A 15,643-nucleotide genomic window follows, 5' to 3' on the forward strand; every position below is an offset into this window, starting at 1 on the left:
TTCACTTTCCATCAGGTGTGTCTAGAGCCAATCGCCGATCAGTTTAACATAAAAAAAACAATATCATGCCTGTCACGTTTTAACAAGTATGTAAGTGCGAAAGTGACACATAACATGACAAGTGATAAAAATGCGACCATGATATCGCCGCTGATCATATTTAATTTAAAGACTAAAATGTCCTATAAACTTTTCTGGAACTCGCCTAGTTTCAGAATTATTACCAATTAAAAACAAAACATCTAAAATGCATTTACGGTGGCGATATAGCCACTATGCGACGTAGTCTACATATTATCCTTATTGATAAATGTCAGAAAGTAGTAACGCCTTGCAAAAAAAAATTGATTTTACGAAAAAAGCAAATACTTATTCATTTTAAGTGACAGTTTTACCAATAACACTTACTTTTTATGTACAAAAATATTCAAAAAATCTAAAAAGAAACATAAAAAAATCTTATTTTTTTGCCAAAATTCACCTCTAAACACTCATATATAGCTGGTCAACCAAATCTTGTCAGTAAAAAAGCCGGGAAAATTAAATTTTCTATGCGACGATATCCCTTCGCGCCTACATTTTTCAAATTTGCCGCCTTTTTCTACTGTCAAGATCTGGTTGACCAAGTATAGTTCAAACAAAGTTACGAAGTCCAAAATTGTGTTCCAAGACTTCCAAGCATTTCCCTCTATGGGTACCTTTTTTTGAGAATTCGTTGCCTAATTTTGAATTATTTCTTGTTATAATCAGCGAATTTTTTGTCACAATTTGCCGCCCCTAATATCTCGCCGCCCTAGGCTCGAGCCTACTGTGCCTTATGGGAAATCCGCCACTGACCTTGGTTATAATCTCATGTCTGATGGACGTATGTTTTGTGGATGACCTAGTGATTTTTATGGAAGAGGGTAACGAAAGACTATTGAAGATTTGGGGAGGTCGTTTCTAGCAGTACTTGGGCTAAAACTATTGATGATGATCTGATCAGTCTTTGAAAACCATTGGGGTGACTTGTTGGTTCATCCTTTATAGAAAGGAGTGGTCAGTTTCGAAGCAACATAACTATCTTTATGCTTCCAGGTGACGCTAAAGATTCTGGACATCAACCGGGACAAACTGCTCAAATGTACAGAAGACGGGCAGGCTGTGCAGGTGTTTAACGACTACCTGAAGGGCATCTACAATGATGAAGCCATGGCGTTATCTACTGAACCGAGGACCGCTGAGAAGGTGAGACTAAAGGCCTGTCTCCATATTGCGCGGCAAACTATCGAACATTGGTTTGCGAGGCAGCCGCGCGCAATGGATACCGGGTTGGCTCGCAAGCCAACGCGATCTGATCGAGTTGGCTCGCAAGCCAACGCGATCTGATCGAGTTGGCTCGCGAGCCAACCCGGTATCCATTGCGCGCGGCTGCCTCGCGAGCCAATGTTCGATAGTTTGCCGCGCAATATGGAGACGGGCCTTAAGTCGTGTCGACTATACAGGACATACTAACATTTTGTTACAAGGTTATGACCCAGCGGATCTAATTTTAAAAAGTGATATTTGCTCTATCAGGTCGTTAACCCCGACCGTCGTAAAACTCGCTGGCTGTAGTATTTAAAACATATGGGTTTTTTAAAAGAATCCCCGTAAGAAATTACGGGTCATCGAAGTTGGAAGTCATTCCAGTCCTGGCGTTAGTCGTGCATACTAATGTTATCGAATCTGCATGCGCTTTTAGACAAGCACTGAACGCGACTGGACCAAGGTCGAAGTGCTAGCTGCACACAACCAACGTCAGTACGTATCGTGAGAAGACTAAAACACATCGAAAACAAATGACTCAAAAGTTTTTTCAGAGATTTAATCAACTTTTTTACAATGGCATAATGTTAAACACTGAATAATAGCGTCACAATTATACGATCGAACAAACAAATCGGTCAAAACCCGACTATTTTTGATCACTACTCCAGAATAAATACCTACATAACAGCAACCATTTACTCCATTTGTTCCGCTTCCATCGCCTATTCTGTCCTGTTCAATTTAAAATGAGAAAGGTAGAATCGCTGCCTACGTAGAAAAGAGACGGGAAAAGGGTTACCCTATTAAGGGGTAAGCGGTAAATATTATAGACTTAACTACCTTATCTACACCCTATTTGATTTGGAAACCACATCTAATATGATTAATCATATTGAAAATGGTTTCCATAACGATACGGTAAGCCAAACGATAGGGTAACCATGACCTCTGGGTAAGCATTTAATAGGGTTACTTTATCGATACGATTAATCTTTAAAATGGGTTTTCCGGTCCCTGATTTAAACTTTCACGATTTGTATAATGTTTCTTCTCATTTTCAGAGTGTGAAAATCCAAGAGATCATCTACCAGTCCTACCGCTCATACGGGCAGAGCGTGACACCAGAATGCATAGAACATCTCCGTCTGAAACACAGACTCCGAGTGGTGCGGCAGTTAGAAGACAGCCTCGAGAGGAACACGCTGCGGGCGCTGCAGATGGACCGGCTTCTGGAGCCCCAGGAACTGCTGGTTATACTCTTATTAGTGTCTTCTGGGGTTCCTACCCCTACCCCTACCTACCTAGCTACCCCTATAACCCCTCTGTAAGAAAAGTATCGTGGTATTTTAGTGAGAGGTCATTGTTTAGTAGCATGGGCACCGATTTCAGCGTTTATACTTCCCAATTCCATTCCATCTAAGAAATTATAATCTGGCAAACAAGTTTTATCAGTTTTGTAGAAGAACGAAATTCTACTCATCCCTCTTTTTGAGGTAATAAGACTAATTAGATATTCTCTCTGCCTATGCTCCACTGAATTGGCAAATGACTCCTGCCAAAGTATAGTATGCAACTGGTATGCAAACTGACATAGCTCGTTTGGTCCCAGCTAATGAGTAGATTACCCTGGACGCACACGTTGTAAACCTATATTTTTTTCTTGCTTACAGGAACTGTTAAGTATAATCCGTGAAGAGCTGCTGTGGGCTAAACGCGTGCCGTGCGAGCGACTAGAAGCCCCATACGAAGCGTATAGACTGGACTATACCCAGTTCAAGAACCTGTACACTGCTCTGTCGCCGTGGGGGAAGGGGGAGTGCGCCGAGGCCATCACTGCTAGGATGTTTAAGGTAACATTATTGGTTTACAGTGCTAGAATGTTTGATAGTAAGTGTTTGAACAGGGATAAATTATTTTTTTCTTATAAAAATGAAGTCTCCGTGTCAAATGTGGGCTGGGGAAACGACTAGAAGCCCCATACGAAGCGTACAGACTCGATTACACCCAGTTCAAGAACCTGTTCACTGCTCTGTCGCCGTGGGGGAAGGGGGAGTGCGCCGAGGCCATCACTGCTAGGATGTTTAAGGTAGCATTATTGGTTTACAATGGTAGAATGTTTGATAGTAAGTGTTTGAACAGGGATAAATTATTTTTTTCTTATAAAAATAAAGTGTCTGAGTCAAATGTGGGCTGGGGCAATGACTAGAAGCCCCATATGAAGCGTATAGACTGGACTATACTCAGTTCAAGAACCTGTTCACTGCTCTGTCGCCGTGGGGGAAGGGGGAGTGCGCCGAGGCCATCACTGCTAGGATGTTTTAGGGTAAAACAAATTATTGGTTTCCAATGGAAGGATATTTGATAGAAGTGTTTGAGAACAGGGACAAATAAATCAATTTTTAACATGCAGATTACGTCTGCGAGCGATATTCCAAATTTTATATTAAAGGAAAAAATGGAAAAATTACGCTTCCGGCAGGACTTGCGGAGGTTGCGGGTTCAAGTCCTGCCGGAAGCGTAATTTTTCCATTTTTTCCTTTAATATAAAATTAGGGACAAATAATCTTTTTCTTATAAAAATGAAGTCTCCGGGTCAAATGTGGGCTGGGGCAACGATTAGAAGACGCATATGAAGTTTATGGATTTGACTACACGCAGTTCAAAAACCTCTTTATTTCATTGCTCTGTCGTGGGGAGGGAAAGAGAGGATAGACTTGGAGAATGGCATCATATTAAATTAAACAGACTTTCAAGGTATTTCGTTCAAAATTACAACTCAAGTTTCGTAGGCAACATGCCAATCGCTAACGCTCCGTAGCGAACGAAACGCAACTGTCAATGTCAACCAGGGATATTGCGAACATCCGCATCCGCATCCGCAACCGCGGAACATCCGCATTATTTTCAACATCCGCATCCGCATAAAATCGATGCGGAGCTTATGCGGATGCGGATGTTGAACAAGTCGGTACAGGAACGTCTTAGCGGCGGCGTAAGTGCTAGGTAATTTCGTCATTGCCTATAACGAAATCGTCTAGATCCAGAAAAGTCGGCGAAGTTACTGTTTATTAAATATAACGCACCTATATTCTTGCTCAAATACTAAACGTTTGGTTTTTTTAATAAAAAAATACTAAAAATGTAATATTTGACGTTTTCTAAGTACCTAATCTTGACATCCGCATCCGCATCCGCGGATGTGAGCCTTTAAAAATCCGCATCCGCATCCGCAAAAATCTGCATCCGCAACATCCCTGATGTCAACACTAATATGGTAGAGTGATGGAGAGACACAAAGCGATTCGATCGCGAAGCGATAGCGATTGGCACCTTGGCTAGGCCGCCTTGTCAGCCGTATTGCTCCATTCCCCGCGTCGATAATAATGTAGGTACGAGTATACTATAATTGTTTTCACCACACCAGCTCGGAAAGGCTTACTTTGCACTTCAAAAACGTGCACTTTGCTATCAGTAATTCACATGTAATCAAATGCAAATTTTGAGTTTTTTTCTTACTTATGTTTGCTGGTAGAATTGACTTTTAAATGATGATTTTGGATGATAAATATTTAATAACATTCATTTGAATTTGATTTTGTTTGATATAGATAGATAGATAGATAGATAGCGTTTATTGGTAAAAAGTAATATTTTACATGTCAACAGTTATACAGTTCATCAGTATTTACATAGTGCGGTAAATTTAATTTCGTTGTAATAATTTAAGTAAGTACTTTAACCAAGGAAAGTTTACATTTAATATTTGCTTCGGGTTGGTGTGGTGAAAAATTTTGTGTTACACTAGGGGGCAAATTCTGTTTAACCCTAGTGCTTTGAAACCCTCGCAGCGCTCATGATTCCAAATTTCGAACCACTCGCTACGCTCGTAGTTCAATTTTGGAATCTTTCGCTTGCTCGGGTATCAATATTAGCACGAGCGGTTGAACAACAACTTTGCCCACTTGTAAAACAAATAACTGAGCGTTTTCCAAAAAAAGTGTACATTTCATTCATGTCTTCAAAATATTGACTTCTTGGGCTCATTTTACTCAGAATCATTAGTACATTCACGCCTCATACATAAAAAAATGTGTCCAAAAAATTCCTTTCCAGATCGTCACATTCTTGTATGAATTTTTTTTATTTGTATGAACGTGACGCACTGGAAAAAATTTTTTTCATACAAAATTTTGGGACACATTTTTTCATGTATGAGGCGTGAATGTACAAATGATTCTGAGTAAAATGAGCCCAAGAAGTCAATATTTTGAAGACATGAATGAAATGTACACTTTTTTTGGAAAACGCTCAACTATTATTCCAGCTAATGGACAACGACAGCGACGGGTTCGTGTCTGCCCGCGGGCTGTCGCTCGCGCTCGGCGTGAGCGCGCGCGCGGAGGCGGCGCGGCGGCTGCGCGTGCTGTACTGCGCGCACGCGCCGCCGCTGCTGTCGCACGAGGAACTGCGCGACGCAAGGGCCGCGCAAGCTGGTGCCGAACTCGCCACTGACGCTATCTCCTTCTTCGACAGGTCGGTTTATTATAGAGTTAACCCCTTACTTCATGTCATAAGTAAAAAGTATTTTCACCTCAGCAGCTCGAACAAGGGTACTTTGCTACTTAAAAACAGTGAGAAAAATCGCATTTTGCTCACTGAGTGAGACAAAATTAGCAAAATGCAACTTTCCTCACTCAGTGAGCAAAATGCGGTTTTGCTCACTGTTTTTAAGTAGCAAAGTACCCTTGTTCGAGCTTCTGAGGTGAAAACTTAATTGTTGGTATATCTTAAGAAAACATGAGTGAATAGAGGTAAGTAATGAAGAAGAAATACATTTTTCGGGTTCTCTAATATGTTCTCACTGCTGAGGTGAAAACTTTTGTGAACTACACGAGATCAAAGTGATTTACATCTCGTGCACTTTTGAGTCCCTTACTACGCTCAAGATTCTAAATTAGATTCACTCGCCACGCTCGTGAATCTAGTATAGAATCTTTCGCTTGCACGGGACTCAAAATAAGCACTCGAAGAAATATCAAACTTTGATCTCTTGTTGTACAAATAACTATTGTTTAAAAATGAACTTTAATAGTTGCTATATAGGGCTGCGCATGCGGTAAAGGGTTAAGTAGATACCTAAGTTTAAGTTACCTGTCAACTACCTAGCTTGCATTTATAAGCATAAAGGAGCCTCGTCTGCCAACAAACCACTCTGTGGTTTGGCAGATAAATATATGTAATTAGTTGTAAGCAAGATTTCTGAATAAACGTTTTTTTTTTTCTTACTACTTTTGCCCGCGAGTTCGTCTGCGTGGAGTTATTAATTTGGGTAGCTTATTTTTACCCAATCCGCTTTTTAACGATTTCCCATACAAACATCCACCCCCTTGAAGTGTGATTTGTGGGATAAAAACTACCCTACGTCCTTCCCCAAGACTCGAACTATCTCCATACCAAAGGGTATAGCCGGGTAAGCATGGCCAAACTGCCCTTAGCGAAAAAAACAATTTCCTTTTACTGGATTATTATTTTATTGGATGTAGTGCTTTCACCAAATATTAAGCCTCAAATGCTCCAGATTTAAAAAAAAAATGCAAAAAAAGAAAAATCATTTTTATTTTATTACAGCCAAAGTACAAATCCGATTTCTTTGTAATTTGGGTATGTTGTATATACAATTAAGGTCGCTTTCTGAAAAAATTAATATTGAATTATCTCTTAAAATAATAGTAAAAAATTTAGATGAAAATTTTCAGAAAAATAAAAAAAATATATGCGAGATAGCGACAGTTATCAAATTTACATATTTCATGTAGAATTTAATAATGTTTAACATATATTTTTTTCAAAAATTAAAATCGGGATTAACAGTGTTAAAAACTCGAATTTGTAACATCCCATAATACCTTCTCTTCATACAAAATAACTTGTACGTTATACTAGAAAGTTATATTCCCAACGCAATTTGAATTTAGAACGCGACTTATTTCGCTGAGCGCGGACCTTAAACTCCGTGGCTGTATGCGGCTAGGGCGAACGGCATTCAGAGATTTAAAAAGCGGCCAAGTGCGAGTCGGACTCGCCCATGAAGGGTTCCGTATTTAGGCGATTTATGACGTATAAAAAAAAACTACTTACTAGATCTCGTTCAAACCAATTTTCGGTGGAAGTTTACATGGTAATGTACATCATATATTTTTTTTAGTTTTATCATTCTCTTATTTTAGAAGTTACAGGGGGAGGGGGACACACATTTTACCACTTTGGAAGTGTCTCTCGCGCAAACTATTCAGTTTAGAAAAAAATGATATTAGAAACCTCAATATCATTTTTGAAGACCTATCTATAGATACTCCACACGTATGGGTTTGATGAAAAAAAAATTTTTGAGTTTCAGTTCGAAGTATGGGGAACCCCAAAAATATATTGTTTTTTTTTTCTATTTTTGTGTGAAAATCTTAATGCGGTTCACAGAATACATCTACTTACCAAGTTTCAACAGTATAGTTCTTATAGTTTCGGAGAAAAGTGGCTGTGACATACGGACGGACAGACAGACGGACAGACAGACAGACATGACGAATCTATAAGGGTTCCGTTTTTTGCCATTTGGCTACGGAACCCTAAAAAAAGCGCGGGAACAGGAAAATAGGCACGAATTTTATACAGAGCGTTAACGATTGAAAAATGTCTGTTCCTTTGATGAATAAAATACGTCACATTCTAAATTCAAATTCGTAAAGACTGCGTTCACAATATACTTCATTCGTTTATGACTACTTAGCTTAGCTTTGCTTTGTATGAAGAGAGAGATTATGGGATGTTACAAATTCGAGTTTTTCACACTGTTAATCCCGATTTTAAGTTTTGAAAAAAATATATGTAAACATTATTAAATTCTACATAAAATATGTAAATTTGGTAACTGTCGCTATTTCGCACGTATTTTTTTTATTTTTCTGAAAATTTTCATCTCAATTTTTTACTATTATTTTAAGAGATAATTCAATATTATTTTTTTCAGAAAGCGACCTTAATTGTATATACAACATACCCAAATTACAAAGAAATCGGATTAGTACTTTGACTGTAATAAAATAAAAATGATTTTTCTTTTTTGCATTTTTTTTTTTTAATCTGAAGCATTTGAGGCTTAATATTTGGTGAAAGCACTACATATACATAGGTTAATAATCCAGTAAAAGGAAATTGTTTTTTTACGCTAAGGGCAGTTTGGCCATGCGTACCCGGCTATACCCTTTGAACTAAATCGGTTCAGCAGTTTAAGCGTGAAGAGGTAACAGACAGACAGACACACTTTGGCATTTATAATATTAGTAAGGATTTATTCTGTTATCGGCTAAGCCCAACGTACTACAAAATGTCTAATTTTCATTTGCATACCGTAGCAGTATAATTACATAGTATAAATAAAATGTATAGTGATGTAGCCGAACGACGTCACAAGCGAAATCTTAAACGGCAGTACTTTTTTCCCAGTGAGTGAAGAAAACCGGTAAAACCCTATTTACTATTTCTTGTCTTTTCTCGCGACGTTCCATATTTCTTACACTACTTAACAATATTTCATTGGAAGTTAACGTTTTTACTTTTAATGTAAATGCAACACTATGATATGATATATTGTATTGTTACAGTGTAGAGAACCCGTCCGGATCTGAACCCGTGCCTCAAGAGCTGCAGCGGTCTATAAGCGACTCGGGTGACGCTGGCTACATGGACAAATCCAGCGACAGCTCCAACAGCCAATCAGGTACAGTATGCAGAGATAACTGATCACCCCCCTGTAACGCTTGGTCACGCTAGGGTAGGGTCGCGGGTCAATGAAACCTCAGGTTACTTAAAAAATAACTATATTGTCCGTTCCTAACAGCACTGGGTAGATGAGCGCACTGAAAATAACACTGGCCTGACTAGGGTCCGGTAGCGGAGACTCCAAGGTGGATGTTGTAGGGACTAGGCAGCTCCACGTCAGCTAGGCGTGGCTCCAGTGAGTTCCGTGACCGCTTGTAGTACGGCAACTCCAGCCCTTACGCCGGTACTTAGGCGTCGAGTAAATGATCCTGGAAGTCCCAGAGATAAGCGTTAGGGTGCAGGCCATGTCATCTGTTTGTGCCGGTCAAGGTCCAGTGTTAAGGATTGAAGGGAAGCGCAATTACCTAGCTCAACCGGCAACTTTAAAACCTTATAACAGTATTTAGCACAGCTCTAATATACAATTAAGCACAGAAGCTACATAATGTGAACTCACCCCAGCGGGAAACACTCGACACTAAAACTAATGATATTAATATTATGCACGACACGACATGCGACGTGTCGAATAACGGAATTTTGATAAAAAGTAACACGCGCTCCCCGTTCGATGTCTCGGAGCGGTGTGAAGGCAGAGAAAACCGAATGCCGCTCGCAGGCGGCGCTCGCGCATCTTCGGAGAAGCTCGTTAGCGTTAGGGATCCGCTCTTGTCCGCGTACCGCGGCGTGCGGCGATTAAAACCTTAAGCGCTTTAAGTAAATACCGTGGTTCCGTATTAAATATTATGTTAACGCGTACACTGAGAGTGCGACGTTACACCCCTTTCTGCAAACAAGTTTATATGCAGAGGGGAACGGTTGTCTTTGCAGCTTGCTGTACATGAATATTTTACTTAGCTGTAGACCAAGTTGGTTTTATCTTCCAGCAGTATTCAATGATTTATCATACTAGCATATAGCCTGTCTGATGGTTAGCAGTTACGGTATAGATATGTTAGCTTGGAAATTCAGAGGTGTCACATGTGCCTTGCTGGACGTTCAGAATATTTGTGACGTTCCACGGCAAAAGGTACCTTATGGCACTTGGCGCTTACGTCGCATAGCGCCGCAATAACAATAGCGCGCGGCGGCGGAGCGGCGTTAATAATAGCGTAAGCGCCAACGGCCATAAGGTATCTTTATCCGTGGGACGTCACATTTTAGTTCTTTTTTAAAGTTAATTCTACAGCATTCAGTCAATTTTTCGAGGCGTTAGAGGAAATTCCTTTTAAAAACGCATAGAACAAGATTATTTTGGTTCCCGAGTTCGCTTTTCTGACAAATTCCCTCGAAACATCAAAACAATGGATGATTAACCCGTGAGTTCCCACGTGTGTGACGTCACCATAAGCGTTCTGGCTCAAATTTGAGCCCTTGGGAGCTGACAGGTTAAGTGTATCTATGGATTTTCCAAACTTTTAAAGTATACCACGTTGTTTTCCAGCGTCCAGCGTGGACCCCATAGCGGAGTCCATCCGCGCCTGCGCCTGGTCGGGCGTGGGGTCCGGGTCCGGCGCCTCCACGCCCGGCACCAGCGCCCCGGCCGCCGCGCCGCCGCTGCCCCGCGCCCATTTCCTGCAGCTCCTCGCCGCCATACACTCGCTCACGCTGCATAAAGACCAGCTGTATGAGGCGGCGGCACAAGCCGGTATGTAACTCTAAGCACTTGCACCATTCCACTAACCCGGAGTTAACCGGTTTAACCTGGAGTTAACATGGTTACCAGTACGATTTGACACTGGGTTAACTCCGGGGTTTGACACTGCCCCGCGCCCACTTCTTGCAGCTCCTCGCCGCCATACACTCGCTCACGCTACATAAAGACCAGCTGTATGAGGCGGCGGCACAAGCCGGTATGTAACTCTAAGCACTTGCACCATTCCACTAACCCTGAGTTAACCGGTTAAACCTGGAGTTAACATGGTTACCAGTACGATTTGACACTGGGTTAACGGGGGCCTAAAGCTTTGGATTCCTCCGAAAACGGTGCCGTCATATGACGGCCGTCATATAGCGGCAGCAAAAGACGGCCGTCTTTACGGTGGCGACATGTGGAAAGTACCACGGCGTCATAACACACCGTCATCCACCAAGGCCAAAGCGGCAAATTTGAAAAATGTAGGCCCGATGGGATAACGTCCCATAGAAAATTTGAATTTCGCGCCTTTTCCTACTGACAAGATTTGCTTGATCATCTATAGTTTACTTGGAGGATGAAATATCATCAGAAGAGGAAAATAATCGTAGTACGGAATCATTTATTCAAATCTCGTGTCATTTATTCAAAATGGCGTCACCGCTATCTAATAAAACGTTCACGAAACTATCGACACCGTCATGACGGCCGTCATCTTACGTTACGTTGACAATCAACGTAACGTAACGCCGTCTAGGAAACCGCGTCATCTTGTTTACATAGACAACGTTCTAGTGACGTCAGTCAACGCTATATAGCGGCCGTAATATGACGGCACCGTTTTCGGAGGAATCCAAAGCTTAAGACCCACTTGCACCATTCCACTAACCCGGAGTTAACCGGTTAAACCTGGTGTGATATTTCATAAGATTTCGAGAGTAAATTATAATTATTTAGTGTAAGTTAGGTTTAACTAATGGCATTCAGTGGGTAGGGATTGAAAATATGATCAGTGTTTACCCGAATATTTGTTAATTAATCTGTCGGTACTCGCGAAAAGGACCCTTCTCTGCTACCCGCGTATTCTAATTATAAAAAAGTATACAGATAACGTAACATGAGGTGGAAGATTCATTCTCGCTTGGCGCTTAAACCAGTAACATTTGGCATGAAGGTGCCTGCTTGTTAACTTAAGATTGTTTAAGAGTGTTGAAGTAAGAAGTTGGAGTAAAATAAAAGTTATTGGTTGTACCAAGGATTTTGATTCATCACACTGGAGTTAACATGGTTGCCAGTCCAATTTGACACTGGGTTAATGGGATGGTGCAAGTGAGACAGGAATATTCACACCAGACGCTAAATAGAATCCATTCGCGCCTGACGGGGCACCGGGTCCGGGTCCGGTGCATCAACACCCAGGTCTGCCCCGACCACGGCTTCGCTTCGCTTTAGGGAGGGCCCTAAAGCTCACTTTCTTCAGTTTCTTCAACTGTTGGCCGCCATGCACTTACGCTGTATAAAGCCCTTGCTACACGGTCGCCGACAAGCCCCCAGACCGCGTGGCCTTGGTCCGTCCCGGACCGTGTAGACAGTTGTTTCCAACAAAATTTGACCAAAACTGACCAAGGTCAGACGGTTAGTAGGCTTGTCGGCGACCGTGTAGCAAGGGCTTAAGGACCAGCTGTATAAGGCGGCGGCACAAGCTGGTATGTAACTGACAGGAATGTACACTCCAGGCGCTAAATAAATCCCATTCGCGCCTGGTGCGGCACCGCCGCTCCCAAGTACCTACCTAGCTCGAGCTCACATTCTCCAACTACTGGCGGCCGATTTTTGAATTTCGACCACTCGATTTCGTGTATTTCGTTAAATAATATCTCCACGACTAGGCATTTAAATTCTACTAATAGAATTGAAATCGAGTGGTCAATACCAATAGATTCCAAATTTCGATCGCTCGTATTTCAAAAATTAGCATTTCACCGTTTTCCACCGATTTTCGAGTGACGAAATCGAGCGATCGTAATTCAAAAATCGGCCCCCTGGCCGACTCACGCTACATAAAGACCAGTTGTAAGGGCCGGCCGTGCAAGCTGGTACGTTTTTTTTTATATGTGAGTCCCAATCTGCACCCTCTCCTTTCTAAGGCTGCCTTTACCTAGGATACGGACGCCGAATTTACTAAAGTCGGTTCCAGGCTGAAAATAAACTTATTTCAAAAATAATATTGGTTGCAGATGTTTACCCCGACTCAAAATAGTCTGGTTTTTACCGCGTACCAAACTAAAATAAATCCAAATAAACCTGGACGGATGCTAGCCCTTTACGTCCTGCCTGGTTGGCATATCACGTCATATTTACTTTGAATTTTATTATAGCTTTGCCGCGACATTATTTGTGATGTCGTGGCCACACGTTTATCGCAATAATGGACCTTTTTCATACGGCCACACTGGGATTTTTGCAATAATCTACGGCGTTTCCCGTAGTGTGGCCAAGACTAGGCATAATAAAATCATGAATCGTAATCTCATTCAGACTTCCTATTATTCCTCCTATGGAAACGACTACCTTCACCTTTATAATTTTAGTATTTCTTTTTCTAGGCACGCTCCTGTTGAAGATGGGTGAATGGAACCACCGGCGACGGAGCCTGGACCGCGAGATATCACAGGACAGCTTGTACTTAGCAGCCGCCGAAAAGCAGTCCACAATGCGACAGGTAAGATACTGTGGGTTATTCCCACTAGTTACCACCAAGTTCTTACCAGTGGTAACTACTGGGATTTTTTTTCCCACCTTTTACCACTGGTAACTACTGGGAAAAATTATTCCCAGTAGTTACCACCAAAATTTTGTTAGAGTTAAATACTAATAAAAACAGTATAAAATAGTATAGTATAAATATAGAGTGATTTTGAATTACCGAATAAAATCACTTAAAAATAATCTAAATGGATTATTTAATTTATCCTTGCATATATTATAGTTTTTGTACTAGTACCGGTTAAACTCTTTCAATATTTTTTCGTCACTTTTAAGGCAGTTTACTAAAACACTAATCGACTTAATAATGATTTATTAAATCACTCTATATTTATTTTTTTATACTGTATTTATTAGTATTTAACTCTAACAAAATTTTGGTGGTAACTACTGGGAATAAAAATTCCCACTAGTTAGTAGTTACCACCAAACCGAGTTGGTGGCAGTGTTGGCCGAAAGTTAATGCAAATTGAAAATGCTGGCCATTAACCATTATAAATTGAATCGTAAACTATAATCGTCCGATACGGTTTAAGGTTCAATTTATAATGGTTAATGGCCAACATTTTCAATTCGCATTAACTTTCGGCCAACACTGGTTGGTGGTAAGAACTTGGTGGTAACTAGTGGGAATAACCCGATACTGTTGTTCACCATTTACATTAAACTTACTAGCCGTTTAGGATTTAAATCTAGATAAAGTTCTTGCTTTACATAAATCATATGCAATACTAATCTTCAATGGGAAATGTAGTAAATAAGCCATACTAGATTCGATGTTCCTTATATAGTTTCTATTGTCTAGGAGAGGACACTGACTTCTGTAACACAGGTCTTTACCTAGCTCAGAAGCCAGGGACTTAAAAACCTACTTTGTAACTTGTTATTGTCAAAAAAAATATTTTATTTACTTAAAGGGACAGGGACTTAAAAACCTACTTTGTAACTTGTTATTGTCAAAAAAAATATTTTATTTATTTATTTATTTATTATTTATCACACATAAGTATAACATATAATTAAAATGGGTGGTTGGATGGATTCAACGCGGAAACGCAGCGCGCGTGTTGGGAACTTTTGCGCCTGGAATGACTCGTGGTGGGTTATTTGATTAGTTAAATAGTTACCTATTAGTCCTACAAGTTTCATGTTAAGTGATGTATTATTGAATGTAGTAGTTTTTAAGGCATTTAATTATTGTTTTTTTTGGACATGTTTGAATTATCACTGTATTTAAATATTAAAATGATTGTTTTATACAGATGGATCCCAACGGCAACACAACCGACCAAGACACTGCGCCATCCCCGTCAAAGGAAACCGAACCTTCGGTGGACGACGAATGGTCCATTTCCCTCGAGCAGTTCCTCGCCACAATGCTCTCACAGGAACCTCTAGAGGCATTCTTCAACGAGAAAGTATCCATACTACCTGATTTAGAAGCCTTGAAACAAAGAGACAGGCTTCAGTCGATGTCTTGAAGGTATTTTTGTAAATTATAAATGCGTTTTTCTAATTATAAAAGAGATTTAATGAGGCCTTTTGCGCAATATATGCATTGTAAATTTGCTGCGTCGTGTTAGACCGGTTATAGTTTTTGTTGTTATACGTATGACAAGTAATAATAATATGAACCCATTGACCAAGCAAAGGGTTTAAGGGTGGTATTCCACCTGTTCAATTTCTTTGTCCAATGTGTGTTTTGTCTCTCATTTTGCTTGAGAGAGAGTGAGACGCCTTGAGATTGGACAAACATATTGGACAGATGGTATACCACCCTTAAGATCGGTTTTCCTAGGATAGCGGTGCCGTCATATAGCGGCCGTCTCCATACCAAATAATACGGCTAAATATGGATGTCGTAGTATTTGTATGGAGACGGCCGCTATATGACGGCACCGCTTTCGGAGGAAACCAAACCTTTAGCGACTAGAATCGCTAACACAATGTACCTACTTTTATTTCGGTACCTATCAGTTTATCAGTAGTATGTACTTTATTTCGTAATAAAATAGCAATGATACCTACATCGATTGTATTAGATGTTCAAAGTGTCAGACAAATTCGTGCTTCGAGTTTAAAAGCTTATGTAGAGAGCGCTGTACGACTCCGTAGGTACATTATGCAGTAACTGTA

General features: G+C 40.6%; 1 protein-coding gene across 1 annotated transcript in view; it reads left to right on the forward strand.

Annotated features, from left to right (window-relative positions):
- LOC134648972 (TBC1 domain family member 9) overlaps window positions 1-15,071 on the forward strand; it is a 29,258-nt gene extending 14,187 nt beyond the window's left edge. Inside the window, exons 12-19 of the mRNA XM_063503642.1 lie at window positions 1,078-1,227; window positions 2,352-2,540; window positions 2,961-3,140; window positions 5,615-5,823; window positions 8,949-9,064; window positions 10,550-10,753; window positions 13,348-13,463; window positions 14,770-15,071. Coding sequence (XP_063359712.1) covers window positions 1,078-1,227; window positions 2,352-2,540; window positions 2,961-3,140; window positions 5,615-5,823; window positions 8,949-9,064; window positions 10,550-10,753; window positions 13,348-13,463; window positions 14,770-14,988 — 1,383 coding nt within the window. The 3' untranslated portion in view covers window positions 14,989-15,071. The remainder of the gene's footprint in view (window positions 1-1,077; window positions 1,228-2,351; window positions 2,541-2,960; window positions 3,141-5,614; window positions 5,824-8,948; window positions 9,065-10,549; window positions 10,754-13,347; window positions 13,464-14,769) is intronic.
- The last annotated feature ends 572 nt before the right edge of the window (window positions 15,072-15,643 follow it).

This window comes from Cydia amplana, chromosome 6 (assembly GCF_948474715.1).
Source record: "Cydia amplana chromosome 6, ilCydAmpl1.1, whole genome shotgun sequence".
NCBI classification, from domain to species: Eukaryota; Metazoa; Arthropoda; class Insecta; order Lepidoptera; family Tortricidae; genus Cydia; species Cydia amplana.